This window comes from Leucoraja erinacea, chromosome 23 (genome assembly GCF_028641065.1).
Source record: "Leucoraja erinacea ecotype New England chromosome 23, Leri_hhj_1, whole genome shotgun sequence".
In the NCBI taxonomy this organism is placed as follows: Eukaryota; Metazoa; Chordata; class Chondrichthyes; order Rajiformes; family Rajidae; genus Leucoraja; species Leucoraja erinaceus.
In genome coordinates this window covers 14,997,138-15,016,269 of record NC_073399.1, presented here as the reverse complement: position 1 = coordinate 15,016,269, position 19,132 = coordinate 14,997,138, and the positions used below count along the sequence as shown (strand labels likewise).

The 19,132-nt window shown below is 45.0% G+C and overlaps 1 protein-coding gene across 3 annotated transcripts in view; it reads right to left on the bottom strand.

Annotated features, from left to right (window-relative positions):
* Window positions 1-903: 903 nt before the first annotated feature.
* Window positions 904-19,132, bottom strand: part of LOC129708263 (somatostatin receptor type 2-like) — a 36,395-nt gene continuing 18,166 nt past the window's right edge. The window contains exons 1-3 of one of the 3 annotated variants that reach the window (XM_055653907.1): window positions 3,508-4,409; window positions 2,383-2,523; window positions 904-2,109 (exon numbers count right to left, since the gene is read on the bottom strand). In XM_055653907.1, coding sequence (XP_055509882.1) covers window positions 926-2,050 — 1,125 coding nt within the window. In that variant the 5' untranslated portion in view covers window positions 2,051-2,109; window positions 2,383-2,523; window positions 3,508-4,409 and the 3' untranslated portion in view covers window positions 904-925. Of the gene's footprint in view, window positions 2,110-2,382; window positions 2,524-3,507; window positions 4,410-19,132 lie in introns of those variants that run through there. The other 2 variants (XM_055653909.1, XM_055653908.1) reach the window with 2 other exon arrangements.

Here is a 19,132-nt window from a genome sequence, read left to right as displayed (position 1 = left end):
TCTACGTGTGCGATTATTGAGGGTGTCGGAATTAAAAGAGCATCTAAAAACCATCCGGATTAATGCCTGTGTTTTTTGTTTTAACGAGACCATGCCTGGATTAAAGCAGTCGGCGTTTAACGTGAATATTCGCGGATGAAGCACAGACAAGCAAATCACTGACTCTATCATAGAAAACACATTTACAAGAGGTGTTCAATTGACTGACCTACAAACATCCCCCGGTCAGGTAAAAAGCCGGCGCATGGATCCCATTAGCCGGAGCTTGTGACACAGAGAGAAAATTCAGACAAGGATCGGGTTTGAGTCTTGGGACCAAGTCGCCCAAAGAAGCAGGTCGCGGTAGTTTAAATAACTCACGTTATTATTTTAACGAGGTTAGCTGAAGCAGACTTCATTGCAAAGCTGTGGTGAGACGTATCCCAACTAACATCACTGTACAGTACTGGGTTTGCTGCTTACTCAAAATGGATCAGCTGAATACATAAGGCAGTTGACGGGACTACGAAGCATTTGGGCCGGAGTTGCAGAGAAATCGGATTGGCGCTAACGCTCAGACCTCCAGCAGTAGACTTGGGACTGGGGCTGCAGCTGGACGGACTTGACTTCACTTGAAGCTTCAGTCGCTGTATGATCTACCGTGGATTGATCGAATCCCGTGTGCGCTACTGGGTTAAAATCGGATCAATTAATATCACGGGTTGCATGGGGAACCCGCGAGAGACGGTTAGGTAACGAAAGCAAGGGTATCTCCGGGAACTGAACTCTATCCGGTCAGATCAAGGGACCCACCGAATAAATCAGACCCGACCCCTGGAGGAGATGCAGTGGTTGGGGTGGGGGGTGAGTCCTGTGGGAGGGCGATCTCTGGTAGCAGGGGTGTGTGTGGGTGTGTGTGTGTGTGTGGGGGGGGGGGGGGGGGGGGTTAGATGCTGGTCTGGAGGTCATCGCCGTTCAGGAGAGTCCGCTGTGTCTCGGTGACATCCTGTAGCCGGGACTTGTCCTGCCGGCTGTCGCTGCGGTCCACCTCGTCCAAGCCGCTCACCTTCTTCAGGCACAACACGTTCTGAAAGCTCTTCCTGAAGTTGTCAGACAGAAAGGCGTAGAGGATGGGGTTGGCGCAACTGTTGGCGTACGACATGATGACGATGAACTCGTAGAAGCCTTTGCTGGCCGCCGTGGGCTTCACATCGACGGTCAGTGTGACGAAGTTGAAGATGTAGAAGGGCAGCCAGCAGCACACGAAGACGGCCACCACGATGGAGACCATCTTGGTCACCTTCTTCTCCGACTTCTTGCGCTTGGACGAGCCCACGCGGATGCCCGAGGCCTTGACCTTGACGATGATCATGAGGTAGCAGAGGCAGATGACGGAGAAGGGCAAGAAGAAGCCCAACACGAAGGTATAGATGGCGAAGACGGTGTACCAGAAGAGGTCTTCGGTGGGCATGATGATGGTGCAGCTGCTTAACTCGCGCATGGTCTGGACCCCGGCGTAGATCATGATGGGCAAGATGACCAACAGCGAGATGAACCACACCGCCACGTTCACCAGCTTGGCCACCAGAGGCTTGCGCCAGCGCGAAGACTTGATGGGGTGGACCACGGCCAGGTAGCGGTCGATGCTCATGACCATCAGGCAGAAGATGCTGGTGAACTGGTTGATGCCGTCCACGGTCATCAGGATCCTGCAGGGAATGTGGCCGAAGGGCCAGCGGCCCAGGGCCACCTGGATGGCGATGAAGGCCAGGCCCACCATGAAGAGCTCGTCGGCAATGGCCAAGTTGAGGATGTAGATGTTAGTGACAGTCTTCATCTTGGCGTAGCGCAGGATCACGTAGATAACCAAGGTGTTGCCGCTCAGTCCCACCACACACACCACGAAGTAGAACAATGGGACCAGCACGCTGCCGCCCATCACAAAGTCGAAGGGGTTGGTGGCGTTGCAGGTCAGATTGGAGCCCATCTCGGTGGAGGCGTTGCAGCCTTCGAAGTCTGCTAAAATCCACTCGCCTGTCGGGGCCAACTTCAGCGAGGTCTCCAAAGCCATCGTATGTTTTTCCCCGCGGAGAGCCGCCTCTGGCTAGGCTACTGACTGGCCATGTCTACCTGAATGAAGCAAAGATAGCTTTAGTCGGCATCAGCCATTGCACAAATCAGGCAGTGCAGCCGCAGTGACCAATACACGTATTTTGAACTTTCAAAGAAAAGCAAATTTAAAAACTGTCAAGAAAAACACCAATAAAAATGAGCCCAAAGACACATTCGCCGCGGATGCCTGGTACTATTAGTCCAACATTGTTTTTTTTACAGAGGGTTTTTAGACGCGTTTCATTTAGTTTCACGCGCCGATTTAACAGCGGTCAATTTCTCATTCCTCACCCCTTATTAATGAAGAGACGCCCCCGTGTTCCTGACTGAATCGCCGTGCAATTAACTCTTTATCGATCGTCCTCAAGCAGATGATTTAACGCGCCGACCCCGAGCGCGGCGTTAAACCCACACTGGCAATCGGCAAGCTTCCTGTTTGTGAGAACAAAAACGAGATTTAAATCCTTTCATTTAAAAAAAAAAAATCACATTTCTGATCAAAATTCAAACCGAATGCAAATTATAAACAAAAAACCTCGACGCGAATTTGAAGGTTCTATAATTCTGAATCTCGTTTTCCAACCCGCAGCGGTGGGAGTTGGTGACTAAACCCGGGATTCACCGCCAGAAATGTTCGGGGGCGTCAGAAACACAGGACATGTCAAAGCGCAACAGTGAGAATGTTGTGCTTCGTTAACCACGTCCTGGGCTCAGGTGGGCTCCGACTGCGAAGAGCGTGGAAATTAAAATGCTGCTTGGTTCTGCCCGCTGCCTCGCCAGATATTTCTCGTGTAGGGTCCCTTAGAAACATAGAAAATCGGTGCAGGAGTAGGCCATTCGGCCCTTCGAGCCAGCACCGCCATTCATTATGATAATGGCTGATCATGTAAAATCAGTAGCCCGTTTCTGCTCCCCTCCACCCCATGTCCCTTGATTCCTTTAGCCCTAAGAGCTTAAATCTAGCTCTCTCTTGAAAATCCAGTGACTTGGCCACCACTGCCTTGGGGATTGCAATTTACAGGTTGGTGTGGAGAGAATTACCCACCTGCGATAATCTAGTCACGTTTACTGGAGGGATGGGAGGAGGGGGAGGGGGGGGGGGGGGGGGGGGGGGGGGGGGGGGGGGAGAAGCAGCTAAAGAAGAAGGTGGTTTGAAGAAGGGTCTCGACTCTAAACGTCCACCATTCCGTCTCTCCAGAGATGCTGCCTGTCCCGCTCAGTTACTCCAGCATTTTGTGTCTATCTTCGGCGTAAACCAGCATCTGCAGTTCCTTCGTGCACGAATATATACTGGATGCCCCCCCACTGCGTGTTAGCCACGGAGCGCCACATTTAGAGAACATACACTTCTTAACATTGACCCTGAGATACTCATAACTGGCACATTGAACCGCAGTCTTCGCTTAAAGCACTTACCGTTCGGCAGAAGAAGAAAAATGGACCAGGCTATTAAAAAACATGTAAATCAACTGCCCTCTTAATTTCACACAAAGGCAAGACTTCATTCGACCCCTTGCATTTCTTTCCTAGGCACCTGTTTGTTGTGTCGCCAAAGTGCAATTTGCTTTGGTTGTAGGTTTCGCCAGTTCCCAGTGAGAGTTGCTGCCGGCGCCCTGCGATCGATCGCTTGCTATGAGAGAGCGGCGGTCTTTGACTATTGCACACACACACACACACACACACACGAGAGCGAGAGAGCTGTGCGCGCCGCTACCAACTACCATCGTGTTAAATATCTCTGTCGTTCCCAACGTACTCCTCTACGTCAGGTTAGGAGGGTGAGAGAGAGAGAGAGAGAGTGGCGGACAGAAGCGCCCTGACTGCGTGCTATCCGCAACAGCCGCGCAAACATAGGCGGAGAAGAAGGAACCAGAGGGGGATGTTGTTGTCACCGGGCGATTGCCAAACGCGCTGAGATTTTCAAACCCACCCCGCTCGCCCTCTGACACTTGGTTGCTGCTCACGACACCAGAGGGGCAAGGAAGCGGCTCCGTCCATGCATTCCCATTGATAGACGGTTTCTCTTTTCCCACAGTGTGCATGGTGAAAGGGAATATTGCTCCGCAGATTGGTTTTTGGACTCGATCCTCACTCGCAACGAATATATATATTAAAAAAACACTTAATGATACAACACTTCAGGTTGCCCCGGCACCCCCTCTCTCTCTATCCCTCCCCCATCCAAGTCGCACCAGCTTCTCGTTTTCACCCAACAGCCTGTTTCCTTTATCATCGTTACTTTTTTTGCAAATCTTTCATCCATTGTTCTTTATCTCTCGACAACATCGTCAATATCTCTCGTTCCCCTTTAACCCTAACCACTGAAGAGGGGTCTCGACCCGAAACGTCACCCGTTCCTTCTCTCCAGAGATGCTGCCTGTCCCGCTGAGTTTACTCCATATTTTTGTGTCTATCTTCGGTTTAAACCAGCATCTGTAGTTCCTCCCTACACCTGATGATATATAGGGTCACCAACATCCTCAACTGTACGTTTCTAGTAACGCGGGGGGAGGAATACAGGTGTTGACACCTATTGAATTCACGTGTTGCACACACTTGACTCAAATGTCGAGCAGGATCTTAAAACCACGCACAACGGAGGCCAGTTCATAACTGGACGAGAAATGACAATTCAGGGAGACACGGAACTGCAGATGCTGGAATCGTGAGCAAAACGCAAAGTGCTGGAGGAACTCGAATAGCAATTTAGAAATGCCAACGGGGACTGCGAGCTGATGAGGTGGGTCCATTGCGTGGGCGGGTAAAAGGCACCCGAGTCAAGATTAAACACAAAACGCTGGAATAACTCCGCGGGTCAGGCAGCATCTCTGGGGTTAAATGAACAGGTGATGTTTCGGGTCGAGACGTTAGTCAGGTCCACCGTGTGCGAGATGCAAGAGGCGGTGAGATGACACGTTTGATATTGAAGCGCAGATGGAATCGCTCGGATATGAGAGATCGGAGCGTTTGGCTGGTCTGGCGCAGACAGCACAGGGCGCAAACTGGGAGAAACATAGAAACCAGGTACAGGAGTAGGCCATTCGGCCCTTCGAGCCAGCACCGCCATTCAATATGATCATTGCTGATCATCCAAAATTAGTAACCCGTTCCTGCCCCCCCCCCCCCATATCCTTTGATTCCGTTAGCCCTAAGAGCTAAATGTAACTCGCTTTTGAAAACATCCAGTGAATTGGCCTCCACTGCCTTCTGCGGCAGAGAATTCCACAAATTTACAACTCTCTGGGTGAAGAAGCTTTTCCTCCTCAGTCCTAAATGACCTACCCTTTATTCTTAAACTGTGACCCCTGGTTCTGGACTCTCCCAACATCGGGGACATTTTTCTTGCATCTAGCCTGTCCAATCCCTTAAGAATGTTATGTTTCTATAAGATCCCCTCCCATCCTTCTAAATTCCAGTGAATGGGGGGGGGGGGGGGGGTCGATATTAAAAAAAAACCCTCTATTACCGAGACCTAAGAGACTGCAGATGCTGGAAGAGAGGTGATGGCAGGATACATATAGCGTAGTGATAAGTGCACATAACTGAGGGGGGAGGGGAGGGTTGATTGGCAAATGGGTGGAAATAGTGAGTAAGGCTAGGAATGAAAATTAGACAAAAGGATGTCAGATAAAGAGAGGAGTAAAATATAAAGCCATTTATTTTCGGGGGCGGGGAGGATGGGGAGGGTGGATATGAGTAGGAAGTGACAAAGGGGAGGAGGAGGAGAGGAAGGCTGGTGGGAGATGATGGGAAAGATGTGTGTGCACTGCTGGTGTGGAGGGGGCACAGAGGAAAGAGAGGGGGTGTTACTTCAAATCGGAGAATTCAATGTCCATACCATCAGGTTGCAGGCTACCCAGGCAGTATACGATGCTGTTCTTCCAGTTTGGGAATGTGAAGGAATTTTATAACGGTTGGCAACCAGGTGATCCAGCTGCTCATGGAAGACAGAGCTCACATGTTTGGTGATACAGTTGCCCAGTCTACACTTGTAAAGGAGGTTCCATCAGGAACACTAAGTACAATGGACGAGATAGGAAGAGATGCACGTGGACCTCTGTCTCACCTGGAAGAGGCTGCTGGTGTCCCTGGGTGGAAGTGAGAGAGGAGGTGTGGGAGGCAGGTGTTACATCTGCTGTGGATTCAGGGGAAAGTGCCTGGGGCCGGATGCGTCGGGTGACAAGGGATGAGTGAACCATGGAGTTGTGTAGTGTTCCCTTTCCCCCTGTCATTTTCCTGTTCCCTTTCTGTCTTTGGCCTCCTCCATTGACAGGGTGAGGCCATACACAAACAGGAACAACAGTAAATCCTGAGTGACTGAGACCGATGAAGGGTCATGACCTGAAACGTCACCTTTTTCTTTTTATCCAGAGATGCTGCCTGACCCGTTGAGTTACTCCAACATTTTGTATCTATCTCTGGTGTAAACTAGCATCTGCAGTTGGAAACATAGAAACATAGAAAATAGTTGCAGGAGGAGACCATTCGGCCCTTCGAGCCAGCACCGCCATTCATTGTGATCATGGCTGATTGTCCCCTATCAATAACCCGTGCCTGCCTTCCCCCCATATCCCTTGACTCCACTAGCCCCTAGAGCTCTATCTAACTCTCTTAAATCCATCCAGTGACTTGGCCTCCACTGCCCTCTGTGGCAGGGACTTCCATAAATTCACAACTCTCTGGGTGAGTTCCTACTTACACAGTAAATCCTGACTGCTGAGCATTTTCCACATCATAAGGCATTTTCCATATAATTCCCCTGCTAACCCATTTGACTTTGTCTTACCCTATCACAGATTTTCTATTTGTCCCCTCATCCCACCATCTTCCCGGCAAACTAAAATCACCTTTCTTATTTCTCTTATCCAGTTTTGACAAATATTTTCCGACCTGAATTCTTAACTATTTTTCTCATGCAGTATGCTGCCCCATCCACTAAATACTTCAGGCATTTTTCAGCATCTGCACTTTTTTGTAATTAATATTCAGTCACATTTGTTGACTTTTAATGTTCCAATTTCCTTTGTTTTTGAAACAAAGGTGAATGGAAAAATCAAAGATAAAGTTCATTTATCACCTGCATGTAACACCTGCAATGATGTTTTTGAATTTATTCTTAATTGATAATTGCAATATTCGGTATCTCTTAGTACCACAAATGGATGCGCATGTTGTCAACATATTTATCAAAAAAAGAACCGCTTTGTTTAAAATTAAAATGTGATGCTGAATTTATTTAATGTTATTACGAACTTCTGAATGACAATTGCATATCTTTGTTCGAAATGCTGTTAGTATTTTTCTCCTGTAGAATCATCCTGAAAGATCATAGGTCCCATCGGCCTTTCCTTCCTCCTTTAGAGAGTCATAGAGACATGGAAGGGCCTGTTTCCAACATGGAACCAGGCCCCTCGGTCCAACTCGTCCCTGCTAATCAAATTACCCAACCAAGCTAGTCCCACACAGGACACGGTACAAAAGCAGGAATAGGACTTAGAAACTTCCGATTTAAGAAGCAGTCTGATGAAGGGTCCCAACCCGAAACATCACCCATCCTTTTTCCCCAGAAATGCTGCCTGACCTGAGGTATCCAGCACTTTGTATCTACCTTCAGGATTGAAGAAGTTCTTTTCTGGGGGTTGGTAAACGACAAGCTTGCCACTCAATCTGTCACTGAATCTACCTTGAGCTTTTCTATCCTGGTGGTATATAGATTGTTATAGTTAAATTCCAGATGGGACCCTTAGCACTTGGTAGACCTTACTTCCAGTATGAGGGGGAACATAATACTGATTTAAATTTAACTTTGGGTATGGAAGCATAATTTGAACTGTGCGATTATCTGTCTCTTTTAGCACAAACTACCTGAGATGCAATGGTTGGATTCATTCATTCATTCAATCATTCATTCACATTTATATTCACATTACAATCAATAACAATAGTGAGGTAGATTTATAGCATTTACCTGCTAGTTATTCATTGGCAAGAATGTAGGTATAGAGATTATTAGCACCGAGGCAGGGTTCCAATCACATTAACTGGATCCTTTTTCTAATTCTCTTTTCAGTGTCAATATTGGAATGCATGTGCAAACAAACAGAACAATGTGACAGGAAAACAGAAATAGTTGGAAGCCTCAGCTTCAGTGGGGAAGGAAACTGAGCCGATGTTCTGGGGCAAAGAGCCTTCATGACAAAGTGATAAGGCAGTGAGGTTGCAGAGGGAAATGAAGTGGTGAACTGAAGAATGTCTGTGATGGTTTGCAGACCAGAGTGGTCAAGGTAACAATGACCAAAAAAGCTGGCAGCGGAAACAAAATGACACATGTGTGGCAGAGTGGCACAGCTGGTAGAAGTGCTGCTGCATAGTGCCAGAGACCACGTTCTGGCCTCACCATGGGTGCCATCTTTGTGGAGTTCCATCTCTGTGATTTTGTGGGTTTGCTCTGGGTGTTTAGACTTCAGATTTTAAAGATACAGTGTGGAAACAGATCCTTTGGCCCACCGAGTCTGTGCCGACAAACGATCACCCCATACACTAACAATATCTACACACTAGGGACAATTTTACAACTATACCAAAACCAATTGGCCTACAAACCTATATGACTTTGGAGTGTGGGAGGAAACAAGAGCACCTGGAGAAAACCCACGAGGTCACAGGGAAAAACGGACAAACTCCGTACAGACAGCACCCATAATCAGGATCAAACCCGCATCTCCGGCACTATAAGGCAGCAACTCTACCGCTGTGCCACTGTGCCTCCCTCAACTGATGCTCTGGTTTCCTCCCCCATTTCAAAGACATGCAGGTGGGTACGTTTATTGGTCTCTGTAAAATAAATTGCTCTTAATGTGCTGGGAGTGGGGAAAGTGGGATAACATAAAGCTAGCGTGAATGGGCGATTGATGGTCAGCATGGAAACAGTGGGCCAAACCGTATTCCATGCTGTATCTCTGAACTAAATAAATCTGAATTTAGTGCAAACAATTGTTCCATTGAATTGAAACAATTACAAGTGAATGGCTGCTTCACATGGCAAAACCTTTCAGGTCCCCGGATGATAGGAAGGGATGAAGTGAGTGGACAGCATGGTGGCGCAGTGGTAGAGTTACTGCCTTATGCCCCTGTCCCACTTAGGAAACCTGAACGGAAACCTCTGGAGACTTTGCGCCACACCCAAGGTTTCCGTGCGGTTCCCGGAGGTTTTTGTCAGTCTCCCTACCTGCTTTCACTACCTGCAACCACCTGCAACCTCCGGGAACCACACGGAAACCTTGGGTCGGGCGCAAAGTCTCCAGAGGTTTCCCTTCAGGTTTCCTAAGTGGGACAGGGGCATTACAGGCCTTTAAGTGTCGGATATCCGGGTTCGTTCCTGCCCACGGGTGCTGTCTGTACGGAGTTTGTACGTTCTCCCGGTGATCACGTGGGTTTTCTCCGGGTGTTCCGGTTTCTACCGGCGCGGTTAGGCGAGATTAGCAGCAGGTGGTAGTTTAAATATAGCCGCGGCTAGGTTAACGATCGCTGCTAAAGATAACAGCAGCCGGTGCTTTTGAAAATTAGCCGCGGCAAGGGCAGCGAACGCTAGGTAAGCTCAGCTGCCATAGCGCTTACCAATTTTTAAACATAGACGCTGCCGGCTGAGGCAGCATACGCTAGCAATGTTACAACATTTTGAGATTTAAAAAATCAAGCCTGTAATTTATCCCATCAGATAAAGCATAAAAATAAGTTTAATTTAACACCTAATTAATTTTCATATCTTCAGTATTAAAACAGTTATGGCCATTTTCATACTCGGAAATTAGCATCTTGTTCCCTATTGCTTTTCCATTGACTTAACACAAAGCTGTGATCGAGGACAGTCAAAGGCCCATAACTTTCTTAAAAATTAAGAAAACTGAAAGAAATTGTCAGCTATTATAGATTGAAGCATTCTGAAACAAATATGAACCAATCTTACTTAGATGACTTGAAATTAAAGCATATAATTAGTTAGTTACCTAATTGTAGCTAATTACAAAATTCAATTACTGGATCTAAACATCTATCAATTTCTTAAGAATAGATTAACATTTTTAAATAGCCTAAGTGTGCAAATAACATTCGCACAAGAATTCACAATATAACATAATTTTAAAATCTCATTGTCATGGATTTATAGGCCAAATGGAAGGAATTTAATGTTTAATACCTGTAAATTAATGGCCATTTAAATCATCTTGCGAGTGGTTTTATCTGGAACGCGATCAAAATACTGCTGGTTCGTATGGGGACTAAGTCACCGTTTCGCAACTTAAAATGTGAATTAAAGCCATCTTAAGGAGCACTTTTATACATAAAATAAACAACATTCATTTACCTGTCCTGTACCTGAAATCCGTCCCCGTTGTCGGCGTTGACGGCTTTGGAAGCCGATTTTAAAATTACTCCAGCGCTGAACTTGTCAGGCAATTAAAAAAATATATATACAGAACACCCGTCGGAATAGCCTTTTTTCAGCTGTGTCTATTTGACAACTGTGGAGCAATATGCGGGGTTGCGTCATGACAATTTCCGCTCAGTAGAGGGGACTGTTGGAGATCTTTCATAAGAGACCCCAACCATGTGGATATCGACAAAGCAGTCAAATCTTTGATCCAATGGGGCTATGCTTCTGTTTAATCATATGAACAAACTATGTTCCATATACCGGAGGCATTACAAACGGCTCCGGTGACTCCGATTATAATGTCAGCTCATCCAAGTCATATGGGAGCCAGAGGCCTGAGGAAGCAACACCTGGATTTCCTCCCTGAAATAATCCGTTGAGGTTTCAGAAGGGAGCAAGGACTCGGAGTCACTAGCAGGTGCAACCTGTCTGGTAAGTATAATAAATAATGATGATTTATACCGACAGAGCCCCGGTCTGCACAGCTAGTCGCGATTTGGATCCTGGAGGGAGCAGCTTGGCAACCCCGAGTCGGGGCAAAGTCAAAGCCAAGTCTGTGAGACAAGTCCTGTCGGACGATTTGGGTCAAGGAGATTCTGTCCCCACATCTATGGCAGATGTGATTGGCCATTTGTCTCAATTGGAACATCTGATTAATCTGATGGTGGCACGAAAAATGCTCTGTGTTACAGAGGCATGCACAGGCAGTTCGAGTCATATGCCTGAGGCAACTCCTGGTTCAGGGTTGCAATATTCCTCCCACTCGGAAGAGTATCGGAGATGGTGCCACAAAATATGCTCCGTGTTACGGAGGCATGCACAGGCATTTCAAGTCATACGCATGAAGCAACGCCTGGTTCGGGGTTGCACTATTTCTCCCACTCTAAGGGAGTGTCAGAGATCAGTATGGAGCTGACTCCGAACATGACTCCAAACATGCCTATGTGCCTGAATCCCATGCTTTAATGCATGATGTACGAGAGTCGCATAAGGAAGAGCTGCCTGCTCTTGCCTCTAAATTTGCTGTTCCCTCGGGGACGGGCAAGCCACTACAAGAGGAGTTGGCCAGCGGCATCAGCTATCTAACATCACACCAGCTGAAGAAATGGCAAGCATGACAGACAGGGTCTGCAAATGGAATTTCGCTGAAGCTCCAATAAGCAAATCGACCCGGGTTCAGAGACGCTTGCAGGTAAGGTCTCTTTATTAACCTCTGAAATGGAGCAGTCTGTCGGCCCAGGTTTAGGTTTACTGGCAGCATGGGCTGTCTAGTAATTTTTCACTGTCTCTGGGATAGATCAGGTTGATGCAGAGACATTGGCAGGGTGCCTTGCATAGTAACCTCTGTAAGTTCCAAGTAGGAACAGCTTGGTTACCTAGTTTGAGCCTAGAGAACAGTTTGAGCCTAGAGAAGCGTTTATGTGATAGCACAATTGACATTGCTTGTGCTGCTTTGTCATTCTCTATAGTACCATAAGTGGGACAATAAATGATTGTTTATTCACCCGCTGTTCACTAACGTTATGCAGGGTGTCTTTTATATGACCACTTAATAGCCTACACTCATTGTAGTGTGCGATGCATATCAGTAAATTATTATGCAAATATTCTTCTACTGTATTCCTAATGGGAGCAGTATTTTTAAGATGATTATGCTTTCAGCAACTGATCTCAGCACGAAGAACACAGTCTTTACTCAATCTCTGGCTCGGTCTCTGGGTCATAACTGACATTAGGGTAGCTTAAAATGATTGCGTACATTTGAAGTTGACAGCATATCCACCAGAGCAGAGATTGGGGGTGTCATTAGGTATACAAGTGAACTGAGCTCGCTAGTACCTATGAGATGAAAGACAGTTTCTTTATTGTTATTCAATAGTCTCAAGATATTGCTGATAGCTCATTAGCAGCCAATAGAATGGATAGTTCCCTTTCATCATACAGCAAGAGGCTTACATATGCATGTTAATAAATTACAGCATTTGGTTGAATATGTCTGGATATTTGCAGATAGAATTCTGCACAGTGTTGCATGAGTTATTGTCTAACTCAAAGTAAATTGAGACTATGGTCCGGTTAAGAACAATGGCCATGTATGCAAGTTAGCAATGGCCATGTACGCAAGTATTAATAACCCATGTTTTTTCTACCATTAATGGTTTATCTGCTTAAGTGTTTCACACAGAGATTGGGTTACTGCATGAAACCACAGAGCTTTGAAGTCTTCACATAGTCACTCACGTGACTTCGAAATAAAATAGAAAGATTAAACAAGAACTTACCGTTTGAAGTTTGACCTATATTTTATGAGAAGTTGAAGTGAGGGAATACGTGCCCTCCACTCCTACTTCTCATAAAGATCATTCGGTAGTTCTAAGGTTGTTAATCTATAGCTTAACTTCAGCAACTAGTCTGTGGTTTCATACAGCTGCTCTATTGATTGACGCGCTTGCGAGCTGGCGGGCTCTTCACGTATTCCCTCACTTCAACTTCTCATAAAATAAAGATCAAACTTCAAACGGTAAGTTCTCATTTAATCTTTTTATTTTCCATTGCTCAAGAGAGGAGCATGTTAACGCTGAACAATTGTTAAATAAATAATTATGTCACCTAGATGCATCACGGCGCCAGAGACCCGGGTTCGATCCTGACTACAGTTGCTGTCTGCACGGAATTTGTATGTTCTCCCCGTACGATTCTCCTGCGTGGGTTTTCTCTGGGAGCTCCGGTTTTCGACATATAGTTTGCAGGTTAATTGGCTTGGTAAAATTGTAAATTGCCCCTAGTGTGTGTAGGATAGTGTTAATGTGCGTAGATCGTTGGTGGGCTGAAGGGCCTGTTTCCGAGCTGTATCCCTGATCTAAACTAAAATGTGATGGCATCATGGAACTCTGGAAATCTTGCTGTTATCTTGCACCAGAATGCTGATTAGAGATATTAGGACAAGAATAAAATCTCCAAGTGCTCCAGCCCTGTTCACATGTAAGTGTTGCTGATCCAAACCACAGTTGACCTGCCTTGACTATATATCCCCTCAATGCCCATGCTTAGTGAACTCAGAATTAAATCTCTTCACTGGGCCACACAGCTTAAGGTTAGGGAGCCTTCCGCCCAAGGCTTGTAGACCGTCTCTCCTCTGTGGGCTTGTTCTGCTGTTAAAGTTACATTCCCTTATCTTGGATTTCCTCATCAGCCAAAAATCTGGCCTATCTAATTCTAATAACCTATTTCAAGTTATATATAAAAGCCCTGTCCCACTGTACGAGTTCATTCAAGAGTTCTGCCCGAGTTTGCCCTGATTTGAACTCGGTGATTTACGGTAATCGCCGCTCGTAAGTAATCGGGGCTCTCGTGGACATTTTTCAACATGTTGAAAAATCTTCACGAGTCTTCCCGAGCTTATCTGCCGTTAGCGAGTCTTCCCGAGTACCTGCCGTTAGCGTTACGAGCCGCTAAGAGACGTCCCTGAGCTCCGACGTATCCGCTACGTTCATTCTACGTGCTTACCACGAGTTTGATTTTTTTTTATGAATGAACTTGTACAGTGGGGGCTATAACCTTCTTCATTCCAGGAAACATAGGGCTATTTTATTCATGACCTCTTATAAATGAACTATTGGAGTCCCAATAACATTGCTGTGTCTCTTCCAAGGTCTACTAGATCTACATGTGCTGTCTTTTAATTGTGCATCAGTTGCTTTTCAAGCAAGGATATGTTAAATGAACTTGTTACATGGAATAAAGTGATTGAGACACAAATAAATAAGGGCGGCACGGTGACACAGCGGTAGAGTTGCTGCCTCACAGCGCCAGAGACCTGGGTTCGATCCTGACCATGGGTGCTGTCTCTACGGAGTTTATACAATCTCCCCATGACCTGCAGGGCTTTTCGCCGGGAGCTCTGGTTTCCTCCCACACTCTGAAGACGTACAGGCTTGTAGGCCAATTGCCTTGGTAAAATTGTAATTTGTCCCTAGTTTGTGTAGGATAGTGTTAGTGTGCGGGGATCGCTGGTCTGAGTGGACTTGGTTCCGCACTAAATCTCTGAACTAAACTAAACTAAATTAAACTAACTTCAGAGGTATAATATTGTGGTTGCAGTGATCTGAATATTGTAAACGACATCCCATTTCATTGCCTTTCCTTACATTCCTATTGACTGAGTATTCCAGGAATTAAAGACCATCGTTGGGAGATTTTGGCATATGTCTCACTTCTTGTCATAGAGTCATAGAGGGATAGTACATAAGCAGGCCCTTCAGCCCACTGTCCACACTGACCATCAAGCACACATTCACACCAATCCTACACCAACCCATTTTATTGTCCTCCAGAAAGTCATCCAGAGAAGAACTTAAAAGAGCCAAGAGATCACCAGAAGAAGATTACGTATAACATGAAGACTGTCTCTTCAGAAACCAATTTTCCCATCCTGCAAAACAGGTGCACGCCCCATGTTACTTTATTATGTGGATTCATTCCTTGCTTGTTTGGTATAGTTTGTATGCTTCCATTGATTCTATACCTCTGAAATAAAATTGTGATCCACTGAATGTAAAGTTTGCATTGGATAGTATGATATTAATGCTAATGGGATAGCTTGAGGCTGTGCAGTAACTCTGGCGAAGATGCATTGCCCAATACAAAAACTTTGTTTTATTAATGCTTCTCTATTGTTCTTCAGCCATTATTACTGCTACCTTACATGTTCACTGAGCTGAGTTCTGTTTGAATATACAATGACCACATACTGCATGAGTTCATCTTCTCATGAAAACCTAGTTCCTGTAAAGGTTGATTCTGTGCAATCTCTTATAATTTAAGTCTAGGAGTCCTGGCAACATTGTTCTGAATCTTTGCTGCATTGCTTCCAAGGTCACTATGTCCTTTCTGATGAGTCCACTTCTACCTGCATAACATTTTCATCGTTCAGTTGGTTTTCATGCAAGGGTAATGTCAGTACTTTGACCATTGACTAATATCTGGTAAATAAATATGCTACTTGGAATAAACTCAAAAATATGAACATACGTGGTACTTCTTCAAGAGTTATATTTCTGCTGCAGATTGTAGCGATAATTGTTGTATTTTCTGTGTTAAACAGGCTACCACTATGTCCAGACCTTCAGCTCTACCTAGCCACACCACTAGAGGGAGGTCTTTGTTATCCTGTGCTGTGATTAATTCAGACGTGTGTGGGAAGGGATTAGTAGATTAAATACTTGAGCAACTCAGCAGGTCAGGTAGCATTTGCGGAGGGAATGGATAGGTGACATTTAGGGGGTGGATTATTGGGTGTTTTTAAGGCACAGATTGACAGATTCTTGATTAGTAAGGGTGACAGGGGTTGTGGGGAGACGGCAGGAGAATGGGGTCGAGAGGGAATGATTGAATGGCGGAGTAGACTTGATGGGCTGAATGGCCTAATTCTACTCCAATGTAATTTATGACATTTCCATGCAAAGGTAATTGCTTAGACTGATTGGATTAGGGAAGGGGAAATTGGAAAATAAATTGCTAGGATAAAACCTGGCAAGTGATATAAAAAAAAGACGGAAAAGTGCTGGAGTAATTCAGTGCGTCAGGCAGCATCTCTAGAGGACATGAATATGTGATGTTTCAGATGTGTCCTTCAGATCGGTGACGGATGGATACAGGTGAGGTGGATTTGGTTGGCAGATGGGTGGACCAAGGCTAGAAATGAAAAGGAGACAAAAGGGTGACAGAAAAGGAGATGAGTGAAGCATATAGGTGGAAGTGGGCTGGGTGGGAAAGAGGGGCAGGATTTGGGGAGAAATGTGTGTGCACCCAAAGGGGGGGGGGGGGGGGGGGGCAACACAGGAAAGAGAGAAAGGGAAGAGGTGGTGTTATTTAAAATTGGGGTATTCAATGTTCATACTGAAGATAGACACAAAATGCTGGAGTAACTCGACGGAATGGGTGACGTTTCGGGTCAAGACCCTTCTTTAGACTGAGAGTCAGGGAAGAGGGAAGAAGGGTCTCGATCCGAAACATCATCCATTCCTTCTAACCAGAGATGCTGCCTGTCCTGTTGAGTTACTCCAGCATTTTGTGTTTATATTCAGTGTAAACCAGCATCTGCAGTTCCTTCCTACACGGTATGGGGTCTAAACTACTTACAATACTTGGATCTGCTTAAACTAACTGACTCATAGGCAAACAGCTTGAGTTGGCAAGGTTTGGTCGTTCCTTTTGGATTACTAGAGACTGCACTATATTGGGCAAATGCAGAGTGAGGCAAGAGTGTTCAGCAGGCTGGAACACTAATTACTGTCCAGGTCTCTCCGGCTCTTCTTTCTAACAAGTGTCTTATAGTTAATTTCTTATGCCACGTGGCACAGCACGGTGGCACAGCGGTAGAGTTGCTGCCTTACAGCGCCAGAGACCCGGGTTCGATCCTGACTACGGGTGCTGTCTATATGGAGTTTGTTCCTTCTCCCCATTTGGTCTTTTCTCTGAGATCTTCAGTTTCCTCTCACGCTTCAAAGACGTACAGTTTTGTAGGTTTATTGGCCTGGTATAAATGTAAATTGTCTCTCGTGTGCATAGGATTGTGTTAATGTACGGGGATCGCTGGTCAGTGCGGACTCGGTGGGGCAAAGGCCTGTTTCCATGCTGTATCTCTGAACTAAACTATAGGGGGTTGCACGGAAGGTCACTGGGTCATAGGGCTCGACGCACGGAGCCGCTAAATCCAACTGGAAGACATCCGGTTATGTTATTAATGCTAGCAACGCGTACTTTCCTACCTGTTAAAAACCGGCAAAATGTTGATTTTTTGCGCTGGAAAAAATTGTGGGTCGGGGTAAATGTGAGAGACATGTATCCAACTTCAGAATTCCAAAAGTGAAGCAAAATCAAGGTATAGAGAAGCGAGAACTGAAGGGACTACAGCAGCTAAAGCGCTTGGTAAACATTGAAAATATTGGGAATTATCGTGTTTGCTCACTGCATTTCATCAAGGAAGGCATTATTTGTGTTTTTTCTTGATTCCTTTGGTATCTAAAAATTCTCAGAAGTGATAATTCTGGCTGTAAATTTTTCTTCAGATGCGTTTTCATTTTGTATGTAAAAACCCACCAGAACCATGGGCGATTTAAAAAAATTACAGCCAGATTTATCACTTCTGAAACTTTTTAGATGCCAAAGGAATCGAGAAAAAACACAATTAATACCTTAGTTGATGAAATGCAGTGAGCAAACGGCCAATGTTCGCCAAGCACTCTGGCTGTTGTTATCCCTTCAACTCTCGTTTCTATCTCCTCACTTTTTGAATTCTGAAGTAGGCTAAATGTCTCACACGCTTATCCCGATTTCCATAATTATTTGCAGCGCAAAAATTGACAATTTCAGCGGTTTTAACGGCCCCGCTACGCTGGAAACAATGGTAAGTGCCTACCTGCAGTACATCGCGTGTAATCCATTTGGAGTAGCGTAGCAACAGTACGGGTCATGGGTCGTGACCCGACTGCCGTGAAACATCCCTATACTAAACTAAACTAATAATTGAAGATTGTAAGACTGTTAGGTTAAAAATAATAAGGGAATTGAAGGGGTGACGTTTAATGAACATTAAACTATGTAGGAAAGAACTGCAGATGCTGATTTAAATCGAAGGTAAACACAAAATCCTGGAGTAACTCAGCGGGACAGGCAGCATCCCTGGAGAGGAGTGGGTGACGTTTTGAGTCGAGACCCTTCTTCAGACTGTGAACATGAAACTATATCAATAAACACAGTCACGCTAAATGTCAACTCCTGGCACATTTTTAATGTGATTGTCATAGAGCTTCTGCAAGGACCCCGAGCCATACATCACCAGTGTCACCACCGCATGTGTCTAATAAACCAGTGTTGGAAAATATCTTTGTTTGGTTGGAAGTCAATATTATATGGCTCTCGGTGTCAGCTGGGATGATGGAAGTTCTTTTCAATGCTGTCCCTTTGCTTTAATTCCTACTTTCCCTTCATCAGTTCAGCCATACACTTGCCTCTTCTTACTCATGTCAAGAGATTCAAGAGTGTTTTATTGTCATATGTCCCAGATAGGACAAAGACATTCTTACTTGCAGCAGTACAACAGAATATGTAAACATAGTACACTGTAAACACTATAATAAATGAGAGAGAAAAAATCACACATATACATATACATATACACATATATATATATATATACATATATATATACACACACATACACACACACATATATATATACATACGCATATATATATATACATACACACACACACACACACATATACATACACATATACACACACACACACACACATACACACACACACACATACACACATATACACACACACACACATATATATACAAACACATATGTATATATCTATATATACACACATATATATATATGTACAAGGAATTTGCCATGGTGCTCTGCCCGCAAGTGACAACATGACATATAGTGACAGTTAGGAATGACACATAATACATTAAACAATAATAATAAAACATTATCGATTAAGCATGTGAATTAAATAAAATATCAGAGCAAAAGGAGGCTACATATTTTATATAGACAATATAGACTGGGACTGCCATGTTGCA